Source organism: Pseudopodoces humilis, chromosome 2 (genome assembly GCF_049639895.1).
Source record: "Pseudopodoces humilis isolate 2021_Gansu_Grassland_sample_001 chromosome 2, ASM4963989v1, whole genome shotgun sequence".
In the NCBI taxonomy this organism is placed as follows: domain Eukaryota; kingdom Metazoa; phylum Chordata; class Aves; order Passeriformes; family Paridae; genus Pseudopodoces; species Pseudopodoces humilis.
Genome location: NC_142201.1, coordinates 1,087,691 through 1,098,346, shown reverse-complemented (window position 1 = coordinate 1,098,346; position 10,656 = coordinate 1,087,691). Strand labels below are relative to the sequence as shown.

Here is a 10,656-nt window from a genome sequence, read left to right as displayed (position 1 = left end):
GGGACTGAGTTTGGGGCAGTGATAACAACGTGTAAAACTGAAACAGGATGCCAGAGAAATATTACATGAGATAAGAGCAGTTATCAGCTGTAAAGAATGTTCTGCTCTCTTCTGATTGCTCCTATCTTCTATTTTTATCAGTTTCCTCCTGCTTGTCTCTGAACAAGTTTCCAGGTTTAGCAGGTCTGACCCAGCCAGCTGCAAATAAAGATAGCTCTGATAACCCCAAATGGCACAGGGGGACTCGCTCTGGACTCTCTCAGCCCGTGGCTGGGAAGGATTTTCCAGCTGGACTGTTTAATCCCAGGGGTTTGAGCTCCCATCCCTGCAGCTCTGAAGATTTCTGCTGGTAAAATAAAAATCCACCTGCTGCAGGTGCAAGGTGTCCATGAGATGGGAAATAAGAGCTTGGAGCTCTCCAGGGTGGGGAGGGTGAAGGATGAGCCCTCGATCTCGGCACGGCAGAGCTGCCTCACATCAGCACTGATTTGTTTCCCTGGATGTATTTCTCTCACCTTTTCTTGCAGCTGGAATTGGGACCTGACTGTCCCAAAGCTGGGCCTGGAGCGCTCCCACACCTCTGTGTGAGTGGATTTATTGTGGGCAGGTAGAGACAGACTCTAAACCAGCAGGGTTAGACTGGAGATTGGGTCTGCTCTGGGCACCCTGTGCCAGGGCCCTCACCCTGCCAGGGAACAATTCCTGCCCAAGATCCCATCAAATCCTACTCTGAAGCCATTCCCTGGCTCCTGGCCCTGCAGCCCTTGGCCCCAGTCCCTCTCCAGCTCTCCTGGAGCCCCTTCAGGCCCTGCAAGGGGCTCTGAGCTCTCCCTGGAGCTTCTCCTGTCCACATGAGCACCCCCAGCTCTCCCAGCCTGGCTCCAGAGCCCTCAGAGCATCTCCCTGGCTTCCTCTGGACTCATTCCAACATTTCCATGTCCTCTTCTGTCCCCACTGTCGTTTCACGGAGCTGGAGGTGCCACAGAGCCCAGCCCAGGCTGCCCTGGGCAGGAGCAGCTGGGGAGGGAACTGTGCCCAGCACCGGAGCCAAACTCACCCTGGGAGCTGCAAACCCCGGGAGCCAGCTCCAGGTGAGGAATTTGCTGCTGACATTTTGATTTTTGTGCAGATCTGGGTGCCCTGGGAGAGATCCCAGCACCTGCCTGGCCCTGGTTAATCGGGTGGAGAGAGGGGACGGGTGAGTGGGTGCCCGCTGGGGAGGATCTGCTCCCTTCCCTGAGCCTGTGGAACAGGTTGGGAGGAAAAAACAGCATCTGGGGCCACAAGCAGTGCCTGAAACTCCGATTTTATTGCTTTGTACAAGTGAAAAAACCAGGGGGGAAGGAGAACTCCAAGGCTGAAAGGTGCAAGCCCACGGTGGGAATCCACAGGAGGCACCGAGGGGTGAGGGTGGCACAGCAAAGCTGAGCTATGAGACCCCCTCTCCTTTTGAATTTCAATTAAATAAAAGGATAGAGCTGCTAAAAGAAAACAAAAAAATGGGATACAATTAATGCTGAGCATCCTCCTCCTCACAAATAACCCCCCTGGAGGTATGGAAATAAAATGATCCAAAATCCCTGGAAATTCAGAGAGCAGCAGGAGGGAGCCCCGGGCACGAGCTTCATTCAGAGGGTTTCATGGCATGGAAGGTTTTCATGTCATTAAATGTTTTCATGAATTAAAGTTTTGAATTCATTAAAGGGTTTAATGCCATTAAAGGCAATTTTTGGTGCAAGTTTAAGCCTGGCTCTGCAGCTCCTCTCCCAGGGCAAGCCCTAAACAGTGAGATCCCAAAAGAGCAAGCTGAGAAATCAACATTTTTCCAAAGCTGACCTTGGGTTTCCATTCCTCTAGAGGAAAAAGTGACTGGGATAATTAAGCTGCTGGAGATTTTCCAAGCTGCTCCAGACACCAAAAACGTGGATCTTGTCCTCAGCTTAATGGTAGACACGATATAAATATATTTTTTAAAAGAACAACCCAGCATTTTAGTGTCCTGAGTGTTCTGGGAACACAAACACGGCTGGAATATTACTCAGATGAAAGTGCAGTGCTAAAGAAGTGCCTGGAAAAGGGCTCTGCTGGAATTGCTTCCCTATCCCAGCTCCCTTCCTCGCCTTCCCTTGGAAACAGCTGCTCTGCTCCTCTTTCCAGCCTTCCCCACTTCTCTTTCCTCTCCAGCAGCTAAAAATGGGATTTGTATCTGCAGAGCAGAACTAAAATCCCCACTCCTGCCCAGACTGGTGTTTCCTTCATCCCAAACCAGCTCCAAGCTGTTATTTTTAAGGAACACAGTGTCCAGGGGAGATGGATTTCTCCTTTTGACAGGCAGGTGATGGTTGGTGCCACAGCAGCTGAATTTGGCTGCTCTGTCCCTCCTGACACAACCTGTGGAGGAGGAAAGGGCAGGAAAACCTTCCTGCCATGGGTTTTGTGTTGGATCCTTGGGATAAATCCCTGGGAGCTGCAGGAGCTGCTCCTGGAATCCGAGCTAAGCACAGACATCACCTCCGTGTGATTAAACAGCAGAAATCACGGAATTGTTCTTCCCACAGTGGGAATTCCCTTCCCAACCAGGGGCTGGAACTTGGGAATTGTGCAATAATTAATTGGGATTGAAACTTGGGAATGTTACCCACATCCATGGCAAGGACCTTGTGGGCTGCTCAGTCTTTGCTCGTGGATTTTGCTGCCAGGATCAAGCCCCATCCATAGGAAGGAAATTAAATTGAGTGGTCCCAGCAAGAGCAGTCTGGGAGACCTGCTGGGAATCAGAATCATGGAATCAGTGAGGCTGGAAAAGCCCTCCAAGATCTTGGAGTCCAACCCAGCATTAGCCCAAATCCCCAAGTGCCACACCCATCACAGTGACTAGAGATTCCCTCCAAAGTCTGTGTTCTTCCATGGAAATATTCTTCAGGGAAAAAATTGGAAACTTTTCCTAATGTTTTATCACTAAGAGGGGCAGGATTCTGAAGGAAATAGATAGGACAGAGTTGTACAATTTATAAAATCACTCTTCTAAGCTGGACAAAAATGCCAATGAAATCTTTCAGCTGCTTTTTCTTGGGAGAATTTGGTCTTTCTGGAAAATTAGTGTCTAAGCCATGCTTGGCAATTAACATCCCTGCCCTGTGTTTGGTTCTAATTAGGTCCTAATTAGGCTCTAATTTCACACCAACACCACCAAGATCTGTCTTTGTAAAGAATCAGAGAATGGTTTGGGTTGGAAGGGAGATAAAACTCATCCCATTCCCTGGGCAGGGACACCTCCCACTGTCCCAGGAGCTCCCAATGTCCAGCCTGGCCTTGGGCACTGTCAGGGATCCAGGGGCAGCCCCAGCTGCTCTGGGCACCCTGTGCCAGGTCCTGCCCACCCTGCCAGGGCAGGATTCATTCCCAAAATCCCATCTATGCCCTGGCAGCCTGAGGCTCTGGCTCGGGAGGTGAAGCTGATGAGTCCGTGACATTCCGTGCGGATCCCGCCTCACGGCGATCCCAAGGCGGCGCCGGTGCCGGGCTCTGGGGCAGCTCTGGGATGTCCCAGATCCATCAGCTTCACCAGCACTGCTCCTTCAGCCTGGCCAAGGCTCTGCAGCAGGGCCAGCAGCTCCCCTGGCCCGCAGCAGGCACCACTCACACCGTCCCCGCGCCAATCCATTCCCCCCTTTCCTCAGGAAGATTTCTCCTCGGGGATCTTCGTGCCCGGCTGCTCCACGGCCAGCTGGTTCTCCAGGACGCAGCAGAGCTTGTAATTCTCGATGATCTTGGCCTGGAAGTACTCCCTGTCCTTCTTGTGCCAGGTGTCGGTGGCGATGTAGGTGTTGTAGGGGTCGCGGGGCCCCTCGAGGCGCCGCGCCCGCAGGTTGGTCACCATCACCCCCACGGTGAAGAACCCGAAGAGCCCCAGCATCAGCAGCACGTAGATGATCTCCAGGTTGTCGCTGGTGCTCCTCACCTGCGAAGGGGCTGAGCTGTTGCTCTGTTCCAGGCAGTTCTGGAGCAGTTTGGAGAGGAGCAGGTTCAGGGCCGTGTTGTTGGACAGCACCAACATTTTGGTTTTCTGTCCTTGGCACTTCTTCCTTCCTTTGGCTAGGATAAAAGGAAAGGATAAAAATCGGGTAAAGATGGGATTTATTGTGTCTCCCTTTCCTGGTTCCCCTCCTCAGGGAGGGATTTACCTCAGAGAGCCTGGGCTGAGCCCATCCCCACCAACACCTTCAGAACACTCTTGGGTTTCACAGGAGGTGTGGAGCTGTCACAGACCCCACCCCAACCTCCCTGAGCCCCCCAGGCATGAGGAGTGTCCCAGGCTGAGGGAATCTGCTCCTGCCACAGGGACAGCAGCAGGGAGCGGCTGCAGCTGGCCCAGCAGGGATTTAGGTTGGCTTTTAGGGCAAGGCTCTTCTTTCCCCAGAGGCTGCTGGCACTGCCCAGGCTCCCCAGGGAATGGGCACGGCCCCGAGGCTGCCAGAGCTCCAGGAGCATCCAGGGATGCCCAGGCTGGGGGTGTTGGGGGGTCTGGGCAGGGTGGGATTGATGATCCATGAGGATCCTTCCAGCTCAGGATATTCCATGATCCTGTGATCTCTCCCAGGCACGAGAGGCTGAAGCTTCCTTTTCCCTCTCCAGTGCCACCTGTGAATCACTTAAAAAGAGGAATCCTGTCAGCACCACATTCCCAAATCCTCAGCACCCAGGTAACATCAAATCATAAAATCATTTTGGGGCTGGAGGGACCTCAAAGCTCATCTTGTTCCACCCCAAACCATGGCAGGGACACCTCCCAGTGTCCCAGGAGCTCCCAATGTCCAGCCTGGCCTTGGGCACTGCCAGGGATCCAGGGGCAGCCCCAGCTGCTCTGGCAATTCCATCCCAGGCCCTGCCCACCCTGCCAGGGAACAATTCCTGCCCAAGATCCCAAGATCCAGCCCTGCCCTCTGCCACTGGCAGCCATTCCCTGGCTCCTGGCCCTGCAGCCCTTGGCAATTGTCTCTCTCCAGCTTTCCTGGGGCTCCTTCAGGCCCTGCAAGGCCACCCTGAGCTCAGCCCAAAGCTTCTCCTGGCCAGGCTGAACAATCCCAGCTCTCTCAGCCTTTCCTCATCCATGAGTGACAGCCCCAGCAGATCCCCTCATTTAAACGAGTCTGGAAGACACCAAAGTCCCTCTGCTTCATTCCCTGACCACCTGAATGGGGCATTGTCATTCAAGGTCACTTCTGGGGCAATCCTGTCCCCCCCTGGGGTGGCTGCCAGGGCTTCCCACAGCTTTAATTCCACAGGAGCAGCTCAGCAAATCCTTCTCCAGAACACTCAGCTATTGTTGGCTGGGGATTTTGAAGAGGAAGTACATTAGAACCATTTCTAAATCCATCCAGGCTGAAAAGGAGCCCGGGGCAGGAGTGACACCTCTGGGAGGGGATGGTGGAGGCTCAGGGATGTTTTCCAGGAGCTCTGCGTGGGAGGGAGCTCGGCCTGGCACAGCCTCCAGCTGCTGGGAATGACCCTGCAGGAACAAGAGGTACCTGGAGGCTTCCTTGGATTTGTTTGTGCCTTGTTATGGAATAAAAGGTGCACAAGGAGCTGCTGAAACACAGGGACAGAGCCAGGACTCTGCTCTTGTGCCTCAGCTTCCCTCTGGAGAACATTTCCCTGGAGAATTCTGTGCCTGCAGGTGCTGCCAGAGCCAAGGGAGCACAACTGCTGTGGACATGGAGAGGGTCCCACACAGGACTTAATTGTTAATTAACAGCTCCTTGTGCTGATTGTCACTGTGAACCCTTTATGTGAGCACTCAGGGGTTTGAGTGAAACACAGAATTCATCACGGGCTGGTGAATTCTCATGGAATCATGGAATGGTTTGGGTTGGGAAGGACCTTAAAGCTCATCCCATTCCAACACAAACCATGGACAGGGACAGCTCCCACTGTCCCAGGAGCTCCCAATGTCCAGCCTGGCCTTGGGCACTGCCAGGGATCCAGGGGCAGCCCCAGCTGCTCTGGCAATTCCATCCCAGCCCCTGCCCACCCTGCCAGGGAACAATTCCTGCCCAAGATCCCAAGATCCAGCCCTGCCCTCTGCCACTGGCAGCCATTCCCTGGCTCCTGGCCCTGCAGCCCTTGGCAATTGTCTCTCTCCAGCTTTCCTGGGGCTCCTTCAGGCCCTGCAAGGCCACCCTGAGCTCAGCCCAAAGCTTCTCCTGGCCAGGCTGAACAATGGCAGCTGGGCCAGCCTTTCCTGCCAGCAGAGCTGCTCCATCCCTCTGCTCATCCTGGAGCCTCCTCTGGGCTCTCTCCAGCTCCCAATGCTTGAGAACAAAATTCCTGTTGAGCTCCAAAGCCGAGCACCACAACTTTCAGGTGCATTCCAGGACAGAAAATTCCCTCTTCCCTTTTAAACCCTGGTGGCACCAACAGCCTCTGGCAGTGCCTGCTCCTCTGGAGCTGAGCTGAAATCAGCCCAGCTCAGACAGGGGAGGAAGGGCTGGGCTGGGGCTGGAGTTGCCCACTGGGCTGGGTGCCCTCCTCTGGGATCAGGATCCAGGCTCAGGGAGGAGGATCCAGGCTCAGGGAGGAGGATCCAGGCTCTGGGAGCAGGATCCAGGCTCTGGGATCAGGATCCAGGCTCAGGGAGGAGGATCCAGGCTCAGGGAGCAGGATCCAGGCTCAGGGAGGAGGATCCAGGCTCTGGGATCAGGATCCAGGCTCAGGGAGGAGGATCCAGGCTCTGGGATCAGGATCCAGGCTCAGGGAGCAGGATCCAGGCTCAGAGAGGAGGATCCAGGCTCTGGGAGCAGGATCCAGGCTCAGGGAGGAGGATCCAGGCTCAGGGAGGAGGATCCAGGCTCAGGGAGCAGGATCCAGGCTCAGGGAGCAGGATCCAGGCTCAGGGAGGAGGATCCAGGCTCAGGGAGGAGGATCCAGGCTCAGGGAGCAGGATCCAGGCTCTGGGATCAGGATCCAGGCTCAGGGAGGAGGATCCAGGCTCTGGGATCAGGATCCAGGCTCAGGGAGCAGGATCCAGGCTCAGAGAGGAGGATCCAGGCTCTGGGAGCAGGATCCAGGCTCAGGGAGGAGGATCCAGGCTCAGGGAGGAGGATCCAGGCTCAGGGAGCAGGATCCAGGCTCAGGGAGCAGGATCCAGGCTCAGGGAGGAGGATCCAGGCTTAGGGAGGAGGATCCAGGCTCAGGGAGCAGGATCCAGGCTCTGGGATCAGGATCCAGGCTCAGGGAGGAGGATCCAGGCTCCTTTGGAGCAGGCAGAGCTGCTGTGCTGTGCCTTTGCTGGGGAGCAGCCAGGTGTAAGCCAGTCCTGCTGTTCCCAGTGCTGGCAGCAGCTCCATGAGGTGCCAGATCCAGCTGCAATTCCCTGTGTTTGGAGTCCAAAGTCAATCCACAGCTCTGCTGTGACCCTCCCGATGGCCTCAGCACCCAAACAGGCACCACGAGCTCCCCTTGGCCTCTCTCCACACCCAGCTGGGATCAGACCTGGCAGCTCTGGCTCCTGGAATGGCTTTTACAGCTCTGGCACCCCATGGCTGCAGGGATTTGGGTGTTGAAGAGATCAGGGACTCATAAAATCCCAGAATCTCAGACTGGTTTGGGCTGGAGGGACAATAAAGCCCACCCAGAGCCACCCCAGCCATGGCAGGGACACCTCCCACTGTCCCAGGAGCTCCCAATGTCCAGGGAATGGCTGCCAGTGGCAGAGGGCAGGGCTGGATCTTGGGATCTTGGGCAGGAATTGTTCCCTGGCAGGGTGGGCAGGGGCTGGGATGGAATTGCCAGAGCAGCTGGGGCTGCCCCTGGATCCCTGGCAGTGCCCAAGGCCAGGCTGGACATTGGGAGCTCCTGGGACAGTGGGAGGTGTACCTGCCATGGTTTGGGGTGGCTCTGGGTGGGCTCTGAGGTCCTCCCCAGCCCAAACCATTCCATGATTCCATGAAAACTGACTCTTGACTGCCTTTATTTCTCTTCCCTGCTGAGGTTTCAGTGTGATATTTATCACACAAACCGAGGTGGATGTGAAATGACAGATTTTAACACCTTTTTCTCAGCTCTCCCAAATCAGAACACCTCAATTTTAATTTCCACCAAGCAAACATCTCCAACCCTCTCTCCTGTTGCTGCCAGAAGCATCAGCAGCCATCCCCAGAAATCCAGGCAGTCCAGAGGAACTCTCACCTTCAGAAAATACAGCTCTACCACATCTTCCTGTGGTTTGCTGGCACAGAAATAAACCCTGTGCTACTCTCCATGCAAAAAATCAGCTCAGCACATCACCCACCTCCCAGATTTTCTGCCTTCCCAATGTTCTGGTGCTTCTCCAGAGCCATGAAGGATGCACTGACCTCCCTGGCTCGTTTCCCTGCCATTCCTTCAGGGCTGAGTAGGTCAGACACCGTTCTTCATTGCACAAGGCTGTGCAGTTTCCTCACTCCAGCTCCCGGGAATTTTGCAACCCAGCAGCATCCAGGGCACCCCGAGCTGGGGCAGCAGCACATCCCTGGAGGAAGAGCTGCAAACGCCTCCTGCAGCCCCCACCTGTCTGGGGCAAAGCTGGAGCCTCTCCCCACCTGGGCAGGGCCGTCCTTGGCTGCTCACCTGGGCAGGAGCTCGCTGGATCTAAAGAGCCCCTAAAGAGTCCCCTGTGTGCTGAATTCTCCCCAAACCCCGCTTTTCTCTGATCACAAGCCAGAAATTCCGTTTTGCTTGCGCACAGAATGTACACCTCGCTATTCCCAAGTGGAAAATCCAGCAATCCTCCCTGAAGAAAAACCTGATCCGAGGTTGATCCAGGGATGCCTTGGGATTGCTCCCAGCCCCAAGGAGCAAACACTGGCACGGCTGGAACAGCAAACAAAGCCTGGCAGCAGCTCCTGCTCCTCCATCAGTTCAGCTCTGCTGGGCTCCTGGAGCTTCCCAGTTTTCCTCCAGCCCCGCTCCCATCCCAGAGCTCCCGGACAGACCTGGCGGCTCCGGCCGCTCCCGGGGAAGGAGGAGTGGGAAGATGCCAGCTCTGGGAAAGGCTCTGGATGATGGGTGTGAGGGGCTGAGCCGGCTCCTGGCTGCTGCAGGGCCACCAGCCCGGCTGCCACTGGCCCGGAGGAGAGAGGGAACAGGGAAACACCCGGGCTGGGAGGGAGGGAGGGAGGGAAGGAGGGAGGGCAGCGGGAGCCGTGCCCGGCTGCAGGTGCCCAGGTGGGAGGTGCTGAGGGGGCAGCGGAGCTCCTGGCATGGGAAATGCAGAGCCAGAGGCACAGCAGCACAGGAGAGAGGGAATCATGGAATTCCTGAGTGGGAAAGGACCCACAGGATCATGGATCCCACTCCTGGCCCTGCCCAGACCCCCCAACAAGCCCAGCCTGGGCATCCCTGGATGCTCCTGGAGCTCTGGCAGCCTCGGGGCCGTGCCCATTCCCTGGGGAGCCTGGGCAGTGCCAGCAGCCTCTGGGGAAAGAAGAGCCTTGCCCTAAAAGCCAACCTGAATCCCTGCTGGGCCAGCTGCAGCCGCTGGAGAGCTGAGCCCAGGCTCCTCTGGCCCAGGGAGGTGCTGGATGTTGGGACATTCCCAGCGATGCTGCCCCCCGAGCTCCAGCCTGCAGGGACAGGGAACATTTTGGGGTGTGAGGAGGAAGGGGAGGTCATTTCAGGGCTCCCCTCAAACACCTCACTGAAGGGAGCCCTGGCTCGCTCCAGCCACCACCAAAACATCAAAAACCCCTCCCAAAATCTCACCCTCTGCTTTCCAGGGGAGGAAGAAGCGTCTGTGGTTACCAGAGAGCCAGAGGGGGAGTCATGGATGGCCACCTGGAAGCTACAAAATGAATTTATCAGATTTGAAAGATGCATTTGGGGATGCTGCTGGTGTGGGGTCATCTCAGCATTCCTGGGGGACAGGACACGTCCATCCCATGGGCCCTGGCAGGGACAGTGGCCTCCAGACTGGGATGGGATGGGATGGGATGGGATGGGATGGGATGGGATGGGATGGGATGGGATGGGATGGGATGGGATCCATGGGATGGGATGGGATGGGATGGGATGGGATGGGATCCATGGGATGGGATGGGATGGGATGGGATGGGATGGGATGGGATCCATGGGATGGGATGGGATCCATGGGATGGGATGGGATGGGATGGGCTCACCTGACACTCTTTGCCAGCTGCTGTTGCCTGGGCAGCAGCTGGAGAGAGAAATTGAGGTGGTGATTGAGGCATTTAAAGAAATGGATGAAAACATCTCAGCATTTTCTTGCTGCTCACTTTTCCAGAGCTTTATTCCATTTTTCCTCAGGGTGAGGATGCAGCCCCTGCTTTCCTTGCCTGAACTGTTGCTGCCTCTAAGTGAAGGAGCAAATTGTGGGAATAATTTCTCAGAGTGGCCCAAATCCCTGTTGAAATCAGGTTTTCTGCTGGCCCAGCCCCTGCCTGCTCAGTTTCTCCCCTCCAGGGCAGCCCAATTCTGTTTTCTTTTGCCCCTGGGAAGCCTGGAGCAGGATCTGATCTTCTCATTTTCACATTCCCCAGGGAATTCCCCTTCGAGATGTTTCAGGTGAATTTTTGAGATGTTTTAGGTGAATTTTAAAGCCTGGCACAGGCTTGGAGGTGCCAAGGAAGAGGGAGAAGCTGAAGGGGTGGCCCAGGCTGC

General features: G+C 55.8%; 1 protein-coding gene across 1 annotated transcript; it reads right to left on the bottom strand.

The window, feature by feature from the left end:
• Positions 1 to 3,498: 3,498 nt before the first annotated feature.
• KCNE1 (potassium voltage-gated channel subfamily E regulatory subunit 1) lies at positions 3,499 to 9,088 on the bottom strand. The gene is made up of 2 exons (XM_005526576.2): positions 8,973 to 9,088; positions 3,499 to 4,095 (listed from the first exon to the last, which is right to left on the bottom strand). The coding sequence occupies exon 2, from the start codon at positions 4,055 to 4,057 to the stop codon at positions 3,677 to 3,679; it is 381 nt and encodes a 126-aa protein (XP_005526633.1). The 5' UTR covers positions 4,058 to 4,095; positions 8,973 to 9,088; the 3' UTR covers positions 3,499 to 3,676.
• Between the last annotated feature and the right edge of the window lie 1,568 nt (positions 9,089 to 10,656).

Coding starts and splice junctions, on each gene's coding strand:
- KCNE1 (XM_005526576.2), bottom strand. CDS start 4,057: ATGTTGGTGCTGTCCAACAACACGGCCCTGAACCTGCTCCTCTCCAAA.